At 38.4% G+C, this 18,579-nt stretch overlaps 2 protein-coding genes across 2 annotated transcripts; both read left to right on the forward strand.

The window, feature by feature from the left end:
- Positions 1-3,400: 3,400 nt before the first annotated feature.
- LOC130137522 (uncharacterized) lies at positions 3,401-4,454 on the forward strand. Its single transcript, XM_056309013.1, has 2 exons — positions 3,401-3,794; positions 3,894-4,454. The coding sequence occupies exons 1-2, from the start codon at positions 3,471-3,473 to the stop codon at positions 4,452-4,454; spliced, it is 885 nt and encodes a 294-aa protein (XP_056164988.1). The 5' UTR covers positions 3,401-3,470.
- Positions 4,455-4,735: 281 nt separating this feature from the next.
- Positions 4,736-5,493, forward strand: LOC130137309 (uncharacterized). Its single transcript, XM_056308093.1, has 2 exons — positions 4,736-5,257; positions 5,341-5,493. The coding sequence occupies exons 1-2, from the start codon at positions 4,736-4,738 to the stop codon at positions 5,491-5,493; spliced, it is 675 nt and encodes a 224-aa protein (XP_056164068.1).
- Positions 5,494-18,579: the final 13,086 nt, after the last annotated feature.

Raw genomic sequence — 18,579 nt, forward strand, 5'->3', positions numbered from 1 at the left:
TCGCTCAAAATTTAAATTTTTTTATCTTTTTCAGGCGTACTCAGCTAACATTTTTTAAGGTTATTTTTTAAACGTTGTTTTATTGGAAAAATTATGAATTTCCTTTATTTGATGACTTCAACATGCGTTGCCACTCGGATAATTGTTCGTTCTTTGTTTTTTTCTTTCCTAAATTCTAAACCCTAAACTCAGAAACTAAAAGGCATAAATGAAAGGGGAACAAAAAGGTGGGGATTGATGAAGCATTTAACAGAAGCAATACGAATGAAAAAAACAAGTTTAGAGAGAGAGAGAGAGAGAGAGAGAGAGAGAGAGAGAGAGAGAGAAGCTTCAATGCTTGATCTTGAATTCAAAGCATTACATTGAATTCAAGAAAGAATCAAAGGAGGTAGGTGGACTCACTTGAAAGCATTCGATTGAATTCAAGAAAGAATTAAAGGAGGCAGCAGGTGGACTCACTTGAAAGAACCCCATCTCTCTCTCTCTCTCTCTCTCTCTCTCTCTCTCTCTCTCTCTCTCTCTCTAAGTATTAAAACTGGGTTGGTCCATTTAGGATGTTGAAAGGAGGGAGACCTTGCAAAGAACCCTAGGTTGGGGACAAAGATTTCGGGGGTCATTCTCTTTTGATCACATACTAAGCAGAAACAACGGTGGTTAATTGTGACCGGCCAAGAGAGAAGTTATTAATCGTGTCATTAAGGTTTGTGTCCATTGATTTATCAAGGGATCATCAGCCATATTCGAGTAGTTGGTGAAGTTTTGGAAGAGTTCTTCACTCTTAATAGTAAAAATCTCTTGCAAGTATGCTAAATCCATTTTCGAGAGTTGAATTGCATCTTAAAGAGCTTAATTATTAACAAACTGCATTAAACTAACGTCAATTTTTTTTTTGCTTTGATTTAGTCAAGCCGTTTGTATCAATTAACCATAGATTATTTAATCTCTATAGAAATGTTATCAGTTGTTTCCTGAAAAAACCAAACAATTTTACTAATGATGGATCATGATATATTGATTTTCATTTGATCCACCGCCCATATAAGAATGTTAGTTTACACTTCCGCCGTTGGATATTTGACATGTCTATGACTTCGGTCACATAATTATCTCCGAGTACGTGTGTTACACATCCAATCCAAAATAATCCATTAAAAAATTAGATTGAACTTGATCGTGACTAGGGTTGCAAAGAATTGAAGATATGAAGAAGAAGTCGTTCCTTCTTTTTAATTTCCGAAAGAGGATAATGGGGTTGGCGATAAGAAAAGTGAGTGTAAAATCTGACATTCTCGTGACTTTATTTAAAAACATCTACATCTTAAATGAACTCAGACACATTATTGAAAGATGTAGTAAATATGCATTGAATTTCAGGGAAATATCTAGACTATATTTTATTTCACTCATGGGTAATATATTGCTATAGCAATGAGTAATGCTACACAGGTACTAAATGCGTCCTAAATTTTTTCTACTAATTATATAACAGCTCAGGTAGCATGTTCCATGTCGTCACAGTATTCATAGTCAGCAGCGAAAATAAATAATCGCTTAGAAGGACAAGATTTTCCATATTTTTACATGGCTCGCAACCAGCAATGAAGAACACTTGATGGCAAAGGCTCTTTCAAACTAGTTGCATCAGTCAACAGGCACTCGAAACTTGTTCCAATGTTGATGTACCGAGATGCAAAGATAAATCCATCATCTTATACTCCATTTGCACGGTCAAACCATCATAGGAAACACAATGAACCAGTGGACAGCACTACTACCAAGGACCCCACGGAAAGTCACGCTCTGGAGACTTTCATGCGCATGATTATAATGAAGCTCCTGGACATCCCTCTTTATACACATCAAGGGTCTGTTTAGTAACGTTTCTGTTTTTTTGTTTTTCTGTTTTTTTGTTCCCCGAAACAGAAAAAAACAGAAATCCGTTTAGTAAAAAAAATCTATTTTTTTGTTTCTGGAACAAAAAAGTGTTCCAGAAATAGATTTGGAACAGAAACAAGAAGCAAAAAAAATTTGCTTCTTGTTTCTGGAACAAGAAAAAAGAAACATTTTTTTTTTCTGAACCCTATCTCTTTCTCACTTCGCCTTTCCAACGCAGTGCTCTTCCTCCCAGCTCACCACCTCCAAAGTGTTGCCTCTGTCCCGCCGTCCCTCTCTGGTGGCGTCACCTCCGTCCGGTCGGTTCTCTCCGGTTGTGTTGCCTCCGTCCGGTCGCCTCTCTCCGGTGTTGTCGCCTCCGTCCCGTCTTCTCTCTTCGGTGGCGTTACCTTTGTCGCCTCTCGTCCAGTCCAGATCTACACACAACTCGCCTCCCGCGGTCGCATCAGTTCGGTCGCCCTGTCCAGTCGTGTCGCCTCTCTTTGGTCGCCTCTCTCCAGTCGCCCTTTCTTCGCTCGGCTATCGATTGCTCCAATCGTGCTTGCCTCTCTCTCGGTTGCTTCTCTCAGTCGAATCCAGGTTTTTCGCTTCGATTCCTTGTGGTTGTACATTCTTTAGTTGTGATTCTCACTTCTTGAAGTTGAATGGCTGCATTCTGCATATGGATTTGCTCTTATTGTTTGTAAATTTGAAACCGTAGCGTCGATTGATGCTGTAGCGTTGATTACATTATGCTATCAATTAGTTGGAGTTATCGACCAACTGCTCTTTGTCCACAGCAGCTTCCAAGTTCTCTTCTTAGTCTTGCTTTGTCAGCGGTTCTTCTGTCAGCAGCAAGGACATCAGTTGATAGTAAATTAGTTTCGTTAAGTAGATGATAGGTATATATTGGAGGGATTGGATAGAAAAGAAGAAAAAAAGGTTAGAAACAGGGAAGCTGTTCTTTTCGTTCTTTCTTATTTTTTGTGTCTTTACGTGCTCCTCAACGGACAAAATCTGCAGAGGATACTCAGCACAGGCTTCATTGCAAGATTCCTCCTGTAAATTCTGTCGAGTTCCATTGCAACTCATTCTTTTTCTTTTATATTTACATGGGATTCTTTCAATCTCACGTGCCGAATGAGTGTCCCTCGGAGGAGATTCAAATCGCAAAATTGTTTCTCTGCCCTTGTATGGCCGATTTCATACACATTAGTCAATCTTGTGTATTCTCTGTTTTGATCATCAGGATCGTGAGGTCTCTGTGTCATACTAAAAAAGAGTAGTGGACAGCTTTTGTTTCGCTGTTAGTATAGGCTTGCAAAGGTTTGTTTAAGGTGTTTACATATCAATTCACATATTCAATTATTTATTGATGCTAGGTTGTATTCATGCTTGTGGAATCAAATTGGACTTTATAATCTCTTGACTTGGAATATTGTTTTAGGCTTTTTTAAATTTCTAGTCTTTTTTATGAGTAGCTAGACCGGTTAGAGTATTTGGCTGTATGATTTCCTAATCTCTCGACAACGCAGAAAGTGGTTTTCCATCTATATGATTATCATGAACTCATATGATGTTCAACTAGTGAAGGTTAAATGGCATCCCAGAAAGAGGCAATCAACGCAAAGTGGACGGAGTCTTTAACCAACTTGTATGTCAGTTTGTTGGTAGAAGAGGTCAAAAAGGGAAATCGCACCTCTTCTACTTACAACAAAGCTGGGTGGACTAACATACGGACTGAATTCAATAAACGGTCAGGACTCCAATATAATCAAGTGCAGTTGAAGAATAAGGTGAACAAACTGAGAAAACAATATGGTAGTTTTAAGAAGCTTCTTTCACAATCTGGATTTGGCTGGGATAATGTCAACAAAACAGTTGTTGTTGATGATCCAAGTATATGGGAATGTCATGTGAAGGTATCATTTAATCTTTGGTCATTTTGAGATCAATGTACATGTACATGGCAAGAGGTTTCATTGTCTTACTGACGTATATCATCATTGTGAAAATTGCAGGATAATAGTGAGTGGGCAAAATTCAAAAAGGATGGGTTTCCTCAGTATCCTGACTTGTGTATTGTATTTGCTGATACATATGCTACTGGAGAGCATGCAGTGGGAAATGCTGAAGATTTGATGGTGTCGGACGAAGGTGACACTAGTGGTGGTCATGCAGACTTAAGTCGAGAGGATGTGAGTGAACACCATGTTGATGAGGGAGTCTTTACATCTGATAAAACTGCTACTCCAGTTCATGATAAGCACAAGTTGGATAGAACTCCAAATACCAAGAGGAGAAAACAGAGTCACTCTTCTATTATTGGTAGCACCTGCAAAGCCTTACAAGATTTGATCAAAACTAGGGCAAGTCAATCTGTGACCGGCTCTATCACCTCACAGGTTGCATCACCACCTGTAGACCCCTACTCTATAGCTGCTGTGATTGGAGTCCTGGTAAGCATGCCCGAGTTAGAGCAGAATCTTTACAACAAGGGAGTGGAACGAGCTTGCGTTAGTCCCGCATGGAGGGAGGCTTTCATCATATCACCAGTTGAAAGGAGACATGGACTTCTCTAATGTCTTTAGTAGATGTTAGGAAATGTACTGTGGATTGTGTGGGGTTTCATTGACTGTATGACTAATGTTGTTGGTTGTTATTTGGTTTTTTAAGATATTGATGTTCAGACTCTTGCATGTGTGGTGACTTGGGTACGATGGATTGAATGGAATTTTTATATTTGGTTTGTTTCACTTTATGACTTAAGTTATTTGTTGAACTTATGTTATTTGTTGTTATTGGGTATTTTTTTCGTATATCTATATTGATGTTCTTGTATTTGTGTTATGGCATAGGTACTATGGAAGGGGGACAAAATAGTGTGTCCAGTGGGCAGGTAGCACAAGTTAAACAGGTTTTGGATGACATTGATATTGACGTAATGATAGTATGGTTGAATATTCTTGAATTGGACATGTCTGTTCATACCAAAGAACCTATTAGGGATAGTAAATTGTCAGGACCCGAATGGGTAAGGGAGATTATTTATGGACATTCAGATAGGATATATGAAGCCTTCAGGATGGAGAGACATGTTTTTCTGAACCTATGTGGTTTAATGAGCGCAAGAGGTTTATTGAAAGATAGTCGATATATAAGGGTAGATGAACAAGTTGGGATATTTTTATATTTGGTTGGTCACAAAAACTCCAATAGAGATTTATGTGAAAGATTCCAACGTTCAGGAGCAACAATAAACAAGTATTTTAATATAGTGTTGAAAGCAGTTATTGAACTGTCAAAAGAAATTATCAAACCATCTTCCTTTGATGTTGTCCCAGAGGAGATTCTTATGGATCCTAACCATAAACGCTACTTCAAGGTATGATTTTCATATTGATTATACACAATCAAATACATGTAGTTGATAATCATGTGTAACACTAGACTTTCATAAAATCTCAGGACTGCGTAGGTGCTATTGATGGCACCCACATTAATGCTTCCATCCCTATATCGCAGCAAATCCCATATAGAGGTAGGAAAGGAAGTACCACACAGAATGTGATGTGTGCTTGTTCGTTTGATATGAAATTTACTTTCGTGTATGCTGGGTAGGAAGGATCTGCCAACGATTGTCGGGTGCTCTCAGCAGCACTCGAGACTCCTCGACTGCAATTTCCTCGACCACCACTCGGTATTTTCGTTGTCTACAAGATATATTTTTCTTTATGATTGTATAACTGTTGCATATCATAACAAATTTATTTATACCTTCTTATAGGCAAAAATTATGTGGTAGATTCTGGTTATGCAGCACTTCCAGGATTTTTAACTCCGTTTAAAGGTGAACGGTATCATTTGAACGATTATAGGGGTAGAGGGAGACGGCCCAGAACAGCGAAAGAATTGTTCAATCATAGGCACTCTTCACTTAGAAATGTCATTGAGAGGTCATTTGGAGCATTAAAGAATCGCTTTTTCATTTTGAGACACATGCCTCCATTTTCAATTCGAAAGCAAGCACTTATTGTAATTGCTTGTTGTGCTCTCCATAATTACATTCGTGAGGAAGACAAGATGGACAAAAACTTTTCCCATTATGGAGATCCGGAGTACCCGTACGGACCTACACAAATGGAGGTTGCAGACGATACATCACTTACGGGGGTAGCTAAGATAAACGTGATTAGAAAACATATTGCAAATAAAATGGCAAGGGATCATAATATGGATGAGATTCCATGACTTTGTATTTTCGACTTCTTTAATGTTTGTTGTAAACTATTATGAATACATTTATGTTAATCGTATTAAGGTCATCCATGACTTTTGTAATGTATTTGTAAACTATTATGGATACATTTTTGTTAATCGTATTAAGGTCATCCGATTTTATATCATATATGTTATGATTTTATTTTTTAGGCCATGCCACTCTCATAATGACCACATAAAAGTGTTTTTTTTAAAACGTAAAAATCACGAGTTTATGAATGTTGAAGTGATTAAAAAATATCAAAGAAGTTATCTTCTTCAAAAACTTTAAGCAAATAATCATATGAAAAAATTAAGAATAATTTTTTTTTTCGGGAATAGAAATTTTGTGCAGTTACTAAACGCGTTTCTATTCTTTTTCTATTCCAGGAACAGAAATTTTGTGCAGTTACTAAACGCTATTTTTTTCTCAGAAACTGTTCCAAGAAATAGAAATAGAAAAAACTATTTCTGTTTAGAAATTGTTTCTAGGAACAGAAACGTTACTATGCAGACCCCAAGTGGAAGTGCTAGCCTCAAAAACGAAATCTGCGCTTTAGTGAACTTCAATATTTTATCTTCTTAGCTATTTTGGGTGGCAGACAGTACCCTGAAAATATATTCAACGGAGAAGCAAATACCCGCAAGAAGAAAGGTAGCATTGAGATCACTGTGACTATTTTACGAGGAAAAGTAGAAGAGGCACATCAGGAAAATCTTAAAGGGACAGTATATTAACCAGTAATACGCACAGAAGATTCACGCTTTTCACTTCTCCTCCTGCTTTTAAAGACCCGGACATTCCTCTACCATCGCCTGTCTTTTGAACCAGGGAAATTTTGAATACGGCAACAAGAATGCATGAACATCCTGTCGAACGTGCAGCAATTACCTGAACCACTCCACATCTTGCAATCACTTTTCTTATTGCCATCGAGTATTCTAGAAATATCTTCCCGAACAACTAGAACGACAGTTGGTGTACTCATACTTCGTGTATAAATCATATAACCGTGGTTAATTTCCATGGAGATGTGTTGAAACTTGAAACCGAAGAGCAACTAGGAGATAGAAGATTCTGAAACCACGAGAAAAAGAAAATGATTAAATACATTTTATAAAATTCATTCATTACAGTTACATTTGTTAAAAGAAAATGATATATTGATTTCTAATTAGTTCGACAATGCCGGTTGGTATTGAGATCTCAAATCTTCCAAGTAAGTTGTGGCTTAACGAAGGAAGTAGTTATCACCTTGAATGTAAGACGCTCTCGTTTGAACATGAAATCTGCCTATAGGATACTCACCCCAAAAGGACATAATGCAAGAGGGGGTGGAGACAATCCAGAAATGCAGAATGCGATTTTCTTGACGCACAGAGCAAGACACATACCAAAATATTCATACGCTGCAAGCTTGCATACAATCCATACGGTTGCAGTCCTCTACAGAAACGACATGAGGGAAACAAATGCTTACAAGAAAATTATCACACCTTCTAGGTCCACAATGTGGTGTTGTCGCATGCTTATCTGATTAATTAGTTTTCGCATTTGACTGGTACAACGAGTCTCGGCTTCACCCTGTAAAATGAAAGATGTTATCCAAGAAATCTACAATGATTTCTAGCGGATGTGGGTTAGGAGAGGGGGGACGCACGCATTAGATTTCTGGTTATAGAATATTAGAATGTCTTGGGGTAGTATTACTGTAATTCTTGACGCTTCCTTGTTAAGTAAAAATTCATGAATGAGGCGTGCTTTACCTGAACCAGAACAGCAGACAAAAGAAAAACTGAGTTTCACCTTAAACACTACCACCAAAGTACCCATATGTTACCTCTTCAATCAAAGCATCTATCAATTTTTCCAGCAAATTTACCTAGAATTGGATCTGAAATTCCCGAATTACTATATGTCCATGGTCATCAAAGCAAAATTCTCCAGAGTAACACCAGAACAGAGCCCACAAGGCGACTGCCATAAAAAATTACGGCACCTTAAAGTCTGTGATTAATAGATGTCCCGCAGTCAATATAATTTTAACAACCTCTTCTGATGTGTTCTGCATCGAACGCTTTGTTTACATGTTAGGATAGTAGCCTTAATCCTTCTATCCCGCATGATTTTGCAAGTTAGTTTAGTTCGGCGACCGATCCAAGCACACGAAAAAGGAACAAAATCTCTGGTTCATATGCTGTGTCAAAATGCATAAGCTAAGATAAAGCTGCATTTATATTTGTGCACTCTTTTAAGTCCATTAGCATTAGCAAACTGAAAGTTGAACCGAGGAAACAACTTTTTTTGCCATTTATTCACGTCAGTCCCAGCTTCTGATCAAATCGCTTTTCTTTCTGTCGAAGATGGAGACGGTTGAGTTTTGCTTCAAGCTAGTGAGATGATTGTCAGCCGCTCGCGGTGTTCCCTTTTCTTTTTCTTTTGGTGAGCTGATGATCATTGTTTCTTCCTCGTTCGAAGTTCAAACACTAAGTTTTTGCCTTCAAGGCAAATGACATAAAACAACAGAAAGCGAAGACCCAGACATCTGACAAAAAACTGGAACAGACTTCAGTACGATTTTACTGACAATTTCATGTTCTTGAAATGAACTCCTAACTTTTTGCTCAAACCATATACACCGGATGGCATTCCGCTAATCTGCTCATTTCATCAACCATAACAAGTTAAAAGTTCAGTTCGATCCAATGGAGGCGAGGACATTCAAAATGTCAATGGGCGCCCAAAAGAAAAACATAAAAGGAACACACTGCTCCTACTCTGCTCTTCTCCTCCTGTCTCTCCTCTACTCTACTCTATTCTACTCTACTCTGCCTTTCTTCTTCTCCAGTCATCCCTGCACGTTCGCCTCCGTGTTCGGAAGGTAGTATGTGTTCCTGCAATTAAATTAAAAAATGAAAAAGAGAGGAAAATAAAAGGGAAAAAAAAAAACCAAGAGAGCAAGAGCACCACTAACTATACCCTTCCACGAGAACGAATCCGCGCGCCTCCAAACTCTGCCTCATTTGTAGAACAGCGGAGTCTTCATTATCTTCATCCGGGACCGGACCATGAACTGTCACCCTATAAAGCTGATAGGGCGAATCAACTTCATCCAATAACTCCAGTAAAGCTCTCATCTGGGCCTGATCGTGGACGACTAATGTGCTTCTGTTCAGGACTCGGTAACCTTCGGCCGAGTAAAGCTTCTGCAGCCTCGATCATGGCTCTTTGCGCTTCAGAATCCGCTCTGAGAAGGAAATAAAATGAAAGCAAAACGGGAAATTTAGAATAAATGAACATAGCATTGCTATTTGAAATCGCATTCTGTGTAGTGTGTACCACCTCTTCGCAGTTCTTGCGGCATTTGCAAGTGCCCGGTGGTACGCGAGAAGGGAATCGGCCATTTGTGTTTTTTTTAAGAGGAAAATGGCAGTGTGATTTTCACGGGAAGGAGGCTGAGCTTTTATATAATGGGCGATGACGTTTCGGCCGTTTCGATCGGGGCCGTGACGGCCGTCCATGAAGATGACGAGCCAAAATATACTCGTTTTTATGGTGTCGCCATGGCTCAATCTGCAGTCCTCCCCATGGGCGCCCGAAAGGCAAAATAGAACCATTTACGGCCTTTGATGGGGTTGCCAGAGCCATTTGCAGTCCTCTGGCAGGAGCCCGAAAGGCAAAAATTTGATTACCGGACTAATCGAGTTAATAGTTTTTTAATTTTTGGCCAAATAATGAGTCAAATTGAGTAGACATCAAGCTCGGCTGAACCCGATTATCAAGCGCCCTTTAATAGACCCCGATGCGTGATCAAGCTTGATTACCCAAGTTCAAGCTCTGACTTTGGGAAATCTTTAATAGGCTCGAGCTCGACTCGGATTAACTCGAACAGTCTGTGTATTATTGTCTTGACTTGAATTCAGGCTAACATAGTTTTAACTTCTGTTCCAATTAGGCTGTGCTTGTATGGAGGATGTTATTTTACCGTAAAACGTTTTTTTTTTCCCGTTTCTCAGTGTTTAATATGGAAAAATAAATTTGTCAAAAGAAATTGACTTCACTTAACAAGAAAACCCCAGATCCGATCTTCAATTTTTTTTCGGTTACACCGATCTTCAATTTGGATGGCAAATAATTGTGACTAAAGACAAGGCATTAATCGTACGTCTAATTGTTTTTCTCTTTTTGTCAACTGACAGAACAAAAACAACAAACTTTGTTTGTAGACGAAACAGTGAAAAAAAGTTTACAATTTGAACTCATTCAAGAAAAAGATGCACTATATCTCGTAAAATCAGGACAGATTAGATTTCAGAAAGGTAGGAAATTTTCCAAATCAACTTGAATATGATTTTATCCTTTGGTTGGGGATGTAAACTGACATTTATGATGACAAATTTCCACGGGCTTGTATGGAAATTCTTGAAAAGAGATTGAGGTTGAAATCTTTCTTCGATTTACTTTACATTTATAGTAGATTTACATACGTAGTAGAGGTATGGCTTGAGTTGTATTTATTTGTCTTTCACAACGGGTAAGCTTTACTATTTTATTTGAAAAGAAAACAAGAGTATACTAATTTTTTTCCGGACTTGGAATATCAAATTTTGAAAGATATAAACAAAATAAATATTTAAAAGATATAAAAAAATTATATGATTTTTTTAAAAATATAAGCAAGTATATTTATTTGAAAAGAAAAGAAAATAAGAAATGAATACTAGATCGGCGGAGTGTAGTTATAGAATATCAAATTCTAAATATTATGAGTATGCTAGTTCTTCGTGTTATAATTGTAGAATGCATTGCGTTAGTTCTCTTAAAATATTATTACATCTCCATTTCATGCAATTCTTATTCAATATCTTAGTCTACATATTCAACTTTTTTTTATTTTTGTAATGAATGCACGTTTTTAAAATACTATTTTTTTTTTTCAAAAGGGGTCCAAGCCCTCCAAATTTGGAAACATTGAATAAAGCTGTTCTATTGCCACTCCTCACGCACTGCTTCACAATTGCGAAAATGTTTTTCCTTTTACTACGTTTATATCGAGAAAGACCTATAGATGAATTCGTGTGCAGTATCAGAACTAATCTCAAAAGCATGATAGAGGCCGGAGAAGGTAAACAATGTACAATTGTTATAAAAATGAAGATTTGGCAACAGTGCGATGTCCCATCGATTACTGTTTCCATATGTCAGTGCTAGCTTTGCCATCATAGTCTATCAACTCTATCTCCGTCGATTAGCGCCATCTCCATCACGTTCTCTCATTCACTTTTGGATGAGCAGGCAAAAACTACGAAGGCTGGACTCCAGTTCAAATTAGCCAAATTCCAATTAATCATTCCTAAAAGGGGCGAAATTACTGCTCTACAAGAACAAAAGGAAAGAAACAAATTGAAAGCTCAATTAATTTTTTAAGAAAAATGTTTTAATAATAAGAATTGTAAAAAAAAAAATCAATTTGGTCCACAAAAATTGAGAACCGAACCGATTATCACCGGTTCAAAATTTTAGGAGCTGGGAACCGCCTAAAATCGGACGGTCAGGTCCTTGATGAATATACATAAAAACATGGCATGGTCACTAAGTGTACAAACTCTATGATTCATAATTGGACAAAGGACACTTAGATAACAAATAACGAATTGTTTAACATGTATTATTCGGGCTTCAATTTGGGCGTGAATCTTGCCGTGGTGTGTTTTTGTCTTAGATTATCCGTTGATGTGGCCTGATGAAGTCGACAGTTCACTCTTGCAAGATGAAATAATCGTATTGATGGCATCAAGAGAATTTTTTTTTTTTGTCTTATAAGAAACATGAAGGAAGACATTGATGTTTGATGATAGTTCATGAACCAGTTCTTGTTTCGGATTGGCGATTGCATGCACTTATTGTTGTCCCAAAGCTGCAATTGACAGATTCTTTGGGTTTTGCTTTTCTATAGATTAGAGAGAGAGAGAGAGAGTGCTATATTCTGGCGAAGTATAAGGTAGTGGAAGAGAAAGGGTGTTTATATTTGTGTTGTGTTTATTATTTACTGGACACAGACAAAATACGAGACTAGACTAGGTAGCACTGAATTAGCCCGTATCTCCAATTTCCCACGAAAAACCGCTTGAAATAAAAAAAGTTAAGAAAAGTGGATAACATTTTTAATTTCAATTGAACAGATGGAGACGAATGGGAATCACATGACCTCTCTCTCTTGCACAGCTGATTTACAAACTTTCGCTCTACGTTCTATGCATCGTTTATTGTCAATGTGACCATCCACCCGTATATAAGTTCAGGCAAACGCTGTGCGCGCGGGAAGACTTAGGGACGATGTTCGAGAAGAAGAGTGAGTTGCGATCGATCAAGGTGGGTGTTGCAAGGAGAAATGTATGTATGATTCATCAGTCTGCTCACTTCGCAGTTGATGCTGCAACCCCTTCTCCTCTGCAGACTTTCCACCTCACTCTTCTAAAATGGGTTCTACCTTAAAAAATTGCAGAGACAGAGAAGAAAAAGCAAGAAAAAAAAAAACAACAAAATCAGATTCGACTCGTGAACGTGGATGACTCCCCAAAGGTCGTGACAATACATTGGCCTCAGCAAGTATTTAATTCCAGATTCTTTTAATTTCTTAAATAAGCGACAAGCCCTGCATCGCATTTGATCGGTCAAATCTCAAAGACAGGTAAAGGCAGAAAATTATTTTTGGTCGGAAGAAAAAAAAACAGGAAAGAATTAGAGCGTGAAAAAGCTGATCTTCTTTTTGGGCACTTTACGGTGAAAGTATCAAAAAAATCGTGTAGGTGTTGTAATTAATTTCGAGTAGTAAATGTTTACTATGATATTATTATTATTATTATTATTATTATTATTATTATCATGGTGATTACGAAATTATAAAATAAGGGGTCATGACAATACTACAGCTACAACTTTGTGATTATAAAATTATAGATCACCTACAGCTAGGTGCTTATGAAATTATATAATTTTTTTAGTTTTTTTTGTAATACATGAGATGAAGTCCATCAACACAATTTATGGTAAATTTAAAGAAAATAAAAATCCGCGTAAGATGGTTAACTCAAATTAGAACATAACAATCATTTTAATTTGTTTAATTGGAAAAAACATTATCCATATTATTTAATGATGTTGATTATTATATCGTGATTTAAATTGAATATCTTATGTGGATAATCTACATGTAACATTATTATTTTGTTCACCATTCAAACTTACAAGGTGAGAAGCAAAATCAACAAATTCTATTTACTTGAATTAACGGAGGATAACATTAGATATTTTCATCTAGTTTAGAAATTTAATTGAATATTTATCAAAAGTTTAGATACCATTTTGAACAAATTAAAAGTTCAGGGACGACATTGCACGTTAAGTTATGACGTGCTATTTTAACGGTTTAAAATGTACTTTTCTCGAGTCCCAAAAACTGGCAAAAGTGATCTTTGTCTTACTCTTACTCCCTTTCCACTCTCGTGTCAGAGACTCATTAAACACAAAAGGGTCATGCTTATCCATCTCTCATTGGAGCAAACGTCCTTCAATTATGTTTCCGATAGGCGGTTTACAGGTATAGACAGCACCTGTATTTAGTTTTAGCTGAGTTCTATTGATAACTTGTATACCACCGACCAAAATTATAGAAGGAGAAAATCTCTTTTAAGAGGAAAATATTGCCCTTAGCTCAAATTAGGTTACTTTGAACTTAGCAACGGCTGAAAAAGGAGAAAACCCTCGATGTTTCAAGCCTCCTTTTTGTGCATAACATGGGCTTCTTGACATTGGGCGGGCCACAATGACCCAAAAAGTTGTTAACGGATTGGATGGGTCATGAGAAAATTTCAAGAGAATTTCTGATTCCTCATCAGTAAAATTAATTGATGATTGACCTGTTCTTCACGGTTGGTCAATCGGAGTTTCCCGGATATTGTGTGGTGGAATTTTATTAGGAATATACGAAATTGATTTCGAAATCACCTTGAAGAAATTAAGAGGTCATGTTGCTTACATCAATGGTTCATCTGCTTTGACCTTGTGAATACATATTATTATGAGATATAATGATGGACATATCGAATACTTTCTTCGTGCCTTCCATAGTATTTCCCCGCATTTTTTCTGAAGGAGAGAGAGAGAGAGAGAGGTGCCTTGAGGCGGGTTTGACGGTGATGTTCAGCTTGGGTGCGACAATCACGGTGGACTGCGATAATCATAGGAGACCCAATCAGAGAAAAACAGAGGAGAGGATGGACGAGATACAGAGTGATGCTCTACAGTTCAAGGGCAAACCTACTATTATGACTCAATTTGAACATGGGACATCTACCTAACGATGCGTTTAAACTGATAGGAGATAGGTGTAGTACACGGGAGCAGATATCGCCTTTCCCTTCACTGTCTCCCATCGTTATCTTCTCTTTCCTTTCGGGAAAATTACCAAAAAAGTCCTAAATCTTTTGTAGTTGTGTCAATTCAGTTCTAAACATTTTTTTTTTGCCAATTCAGTCCTAAACCTTTTACAAACCAGCCAATTCAGTCATTTTGGCCAACCGGCACTGACGTGGCCGCCGGCCGGCTGACGTGGCAATATTTTATTATTTTCGAATTTTTTTCCCTTTTTTCTTTTTTTTTTCCTTTCCTTCTCCCCCCTGGCCTGTCCGGTTAGGGGGGAGGCTCGCCGGCGAGGGCCCAGCTCCGGCGAGGCGAGCTGGGCCCTCGCTGCCGCAGGGCGAGGGCGGAGCTCGCCTTGCCATGGCGAGCTGGGCCCTCGCCCAGCGGTGGCGAGGGCCCCAGCTTGCCATGGCTGGGCGAGCTCCGCCTTGCCAGATCTGGGCTAGGGCGGAGCTCGCCCAGCCAAGGCGAGCTCCACGTCGCCGGAGCTGGGCGAGCTCCGCCCTCACCCAGATCTGGCGAGGCGGAGCTCGCTATGGCAGGGCGAGCTCCGCCCTCGCCCAGATCTGGCGAGGCTCGTCCAGCGGCGGCGAGGGCCTAGCTCGCCATGGCTAGGCGAGCTCCGCCCTGCCAGATCTGGGCGAGGGCGGAGCTCGCCGGAGCTGGACCCTCGCCGGCGAGCCTCCCCCCTGGTCGGACAGGCCAGGGGGAGAAGGAAAAGAAAAAAAAAAGGAAAAAAATTCGAAAAAAAAAAATATTAAAATATTGTCACATGGACGCCGACCGGCGCCACGTCAGCCGGCTGGCGGCCACGTCAGCGCCGGCCGGTCAAAAGGACTGAATTGGCTGGTTTGCAAAAGGTTTAGGACTGAATTGGCCAAAAAAAAGATTTAGGACTGAATTGGCATAACTGCAAAAAGTTTAGGACTTTTTTGGTAATTTTTTTCCTTTCCTTTCTATTAACGTATCAATGGTGCGACCAGGTGGTTTTTTCGATTGTCGGTAGGTGCACACACTACTGTTTTAGGAATCATTGATGATACACCATACTCTATGTGCTATACCTTTAATTGATTGATATGTGCAGGTGAAATCTCCCGTTACACGCGTGCAATTCATTGACTAACAGTCAACTAGGAAATTTCTCCGAGAAAGGGCACAATAAATAGACACACAAGCCAATTTTCATATGATGGACCCGTAACAGGTTCTCTTTCATTTTTTTTCAACTACACGTTAAAAAATAATACAAAATTTTCCAAGACATCTGTCTGTTTCGGCAAAATTCATGCCAGAAATTCATGCAAAATTTCTTACGTATAAGCTGGAATCTCATTTGGTTTAATCTTCATGCGATTAAATTAGGGATAAAATAAGTGTAAGCTCAATACCAAGCTAGTCCACATATTCAGTTGGGCCTACTTTCATTAAAAAATTTAAGCCAATGAATTATAGATCAACTAGGATATATTAATTGCTCCGCATCGTGCACCACACCAATTATTTGACGCGGAATCATTTGTTGGTCGCGATAAAACGACACCCAAGATCTCCATAGCCAGAATCTAGAAGATAGTAATAGAGTAAAAGGAATTTATTCACCTGATTTGGAATCCGTCATTCTTGATGCGGAATAGCAACGATCCTCAGCACAAGTTTTCTCTACAAGTCTTCTCCTTTATTACCCTTTGTATTACTGACTCAATGAGATTGCCTCTGGCATTTGCCCTTTATATGAGATAATTTGTGAATTAGGGCTAGAAGAGAGACTTGAGCACTATTTGTAAAGTTTTAAGCAGGCTCTTTTATCACGGGCCGGATCTTACTCGGTCCACATTAACCAGTTCCATATTAGATTAATTAAGAAACTTTATATCTGATCTTATTAGACCAAGCCTGTAAAACGGTTAATTACAATCTCAATTAATGTAACCCATATCTTACATCATTCTAACACAACTCTCACGCAGATCTGAAAATGCTTCTCGCATGAGTTAAAACTTGCACTCCGTTGTATTCATGTTATTATTATTCCTCCTTCCTGGATGGTGCTTCGAAGCCGGACTACATGCATGACTAAGGCCTCAACTTGGTTTCGTCATTTAAACAACGTGAAAAGTGACAGAAAGTGACATCTCCTATATATTTTCTCAAAACATTTCTATTTCTTTTTTTTTTTTTTTTTGCATTATCTTTCCCGTTGTCCATAATCAATTACTCAAAAGAAAAAAAGTATCCAGACGAATAATTTATATCTTGATTAGAACAGAAGATCTAGATTGCCGCCCTCGGATTATAATAAACCTCACGGTCCAATTTTTGCTTTAGAGTTTTTACAGTTCGAATACGCAATCTTCTATTATTTTTCAGATCCATGAACATGAAATAGAATATCAAATGTGGGTTGTTTTTTGTTCACATTGGTGCTAGTCGAAAAGAAGTGATTCAGTCACATTAGATCAATAGCATGTCTGCTCTGATTAGTTCTCACAAGACGACAAAAATGATGTACGTATCATTAAAAAATCTAACCCAAAAACTTACATTGATAAGTAGAGGAAAACGACATATATATAAGTAGAATGTCAATGCCGTAGATAAGAGTTGTAAGATACTTTAACATCCCCTCTCATGTGTAAGCTAGATTGAGAACGACGCGTGAATTTGATGAATCGGGGGCGCACACACGATGAGGTAGAGTATGGCTCTGAGATGTGGTGGGATTTGACATATATAAAGAGTATATAAACTCCCTAAGTAAGCGATGTAAGATATTTAAATACACTCTTTCTTCATCTTCAAGACTCAAGACTACATTAAGATTTCGAGAAAATTATCCAAAAAATCATAAACCTATTACACCTTTGCCAATTTAGTCATAAACCTTTCAATTATGTCAATTGAATTTTAAACCTTTTCATGTTTTGCCAATTGAGTTAATCTGGCCAATTTTGGCCGAAAATCACTGACATGGATGCTAACTATCCTACGTGGTACAGCCGGTGCTGACGTGAACAATTTTTAATAATGTTTTAATATTTTTTGATTTTTTTAAATAATTTTTTCCTTTTTTCTTTGTTTTATGTTTTTTTTCCCTAACTGTGGGCGAGGGCCACGACACCCTCGCTAGTGTGGGGCTTGCGATCGTTGCCTAGATCTGGGTGAGTGCACGATGCCCTCGTCGGCCAACAGGCGAGGGTGTCGGCCCTCGCTTGGATCTGGGCGAGGGCTCGACACCCTCACCTGTGGCCGACAAGGAGTGAGGGCATAGAGGCGCTCGCCCATGACCAGCAAGGGATAGCGATGTCCTCACCTAGGCTGGGCGAGGGTTGGCAACCCTCGCCTGTGGCTGGTGATGGCTGGCAAGGTACCCAGCCACAATTGGGGTAAAAAAACAAAGAAAAGAAAAAATTAATAAAAAGTTTGCAAAATATTAAAATATTATTAAAATTGCTCATGTTAGCGTCAGCCGTGCCACATAATTAGCATCCACGTTAGCAACTTCCTATCAAAATTGGCTAGATAGACTCAATTGATAAAATGTGAAAAGATTTAGGACTCATTTGTCACAATTAACATATTTAGGATCGAATTGACAGGAATGCAATAGGTTTAAAACTTTTTAAACCAATTTTCCTGAAGATACCATGTAAATCAATTTGATAATGACTTTTGGTAATAACTCTTAAATGACAAAGACAAGTTTCTCAAACAAGCTATGAAGTCCCCATCAAGACGATGACCACGCATTGCTCTGTCTCCCCAACTTTTCAGTGAAGTTGCCATTTCCACTAAAAAATTCATAAAGAGAGGATATTAAAAGGAAAAAAAAAGAACATGGGTTAAGCTCCTAAGCTAATTAAACTATCACAACAAGCACATTACATGCAAAATGCATCATAATCGTAGATCTACTTTTTGCAAACTATGTGTCATGTTCTTAATTAAAGCTGGCTTGTACATGGTAAGAGATTTGACCGTGGCTTCAGCTTTGATTTACTCATCCCAAACATATATTAATTTAT

The sequence above is a fragment of the Syzygium oleosum genome, unplaced genomic scaffold (genome assembly GCF_021117445.2).
Source record: "Syzygium oleosum isolate NSW1041296 unplaced genomic scaffold, Sole_v2.1 Sole_v2.02, whole genome shotgun sequence".
Classification (NCBI taxonomy): domain Eukaryota; kingdom Viridiplantae; phylum Streptophyta; class Magnoliopsida; order Myrtales; family Myrtaceae; genus Syzygium; species Syzygium oleosum.

Bases quoted from the DNA above. Each gene is read 5' to 3' on its own strand.
- LOC130137522 (XM_056309013.1), top strand. From the start codon at position 3,471: ATGGCATCCCAGAAAGAGGCAATCAACGCAAAGTGGACGGAGTCTTTA. The intron at 3,795-3,893 runs GTATCATTTAAT...TGAAAATTGCAG, and splicing joins TATGGGAATGTCATGTGAAG to GATAATAGTGAGTGGGCAAA.
- LOC130137309 (XM_056308093.1), top strand. From the start codon at position 4,736: ATGGAAGGGGGACAAAATAGTGTGTCCAGTGGGCAGGTAGCACAAGTT. The intron at 5,258-5,340 runs GTATGATTTTCA...ATAAAATCTCAG, and splicing joins ACCATAAACGCTACTTCAAG to GACTGCGTAGGTGCTATTGA.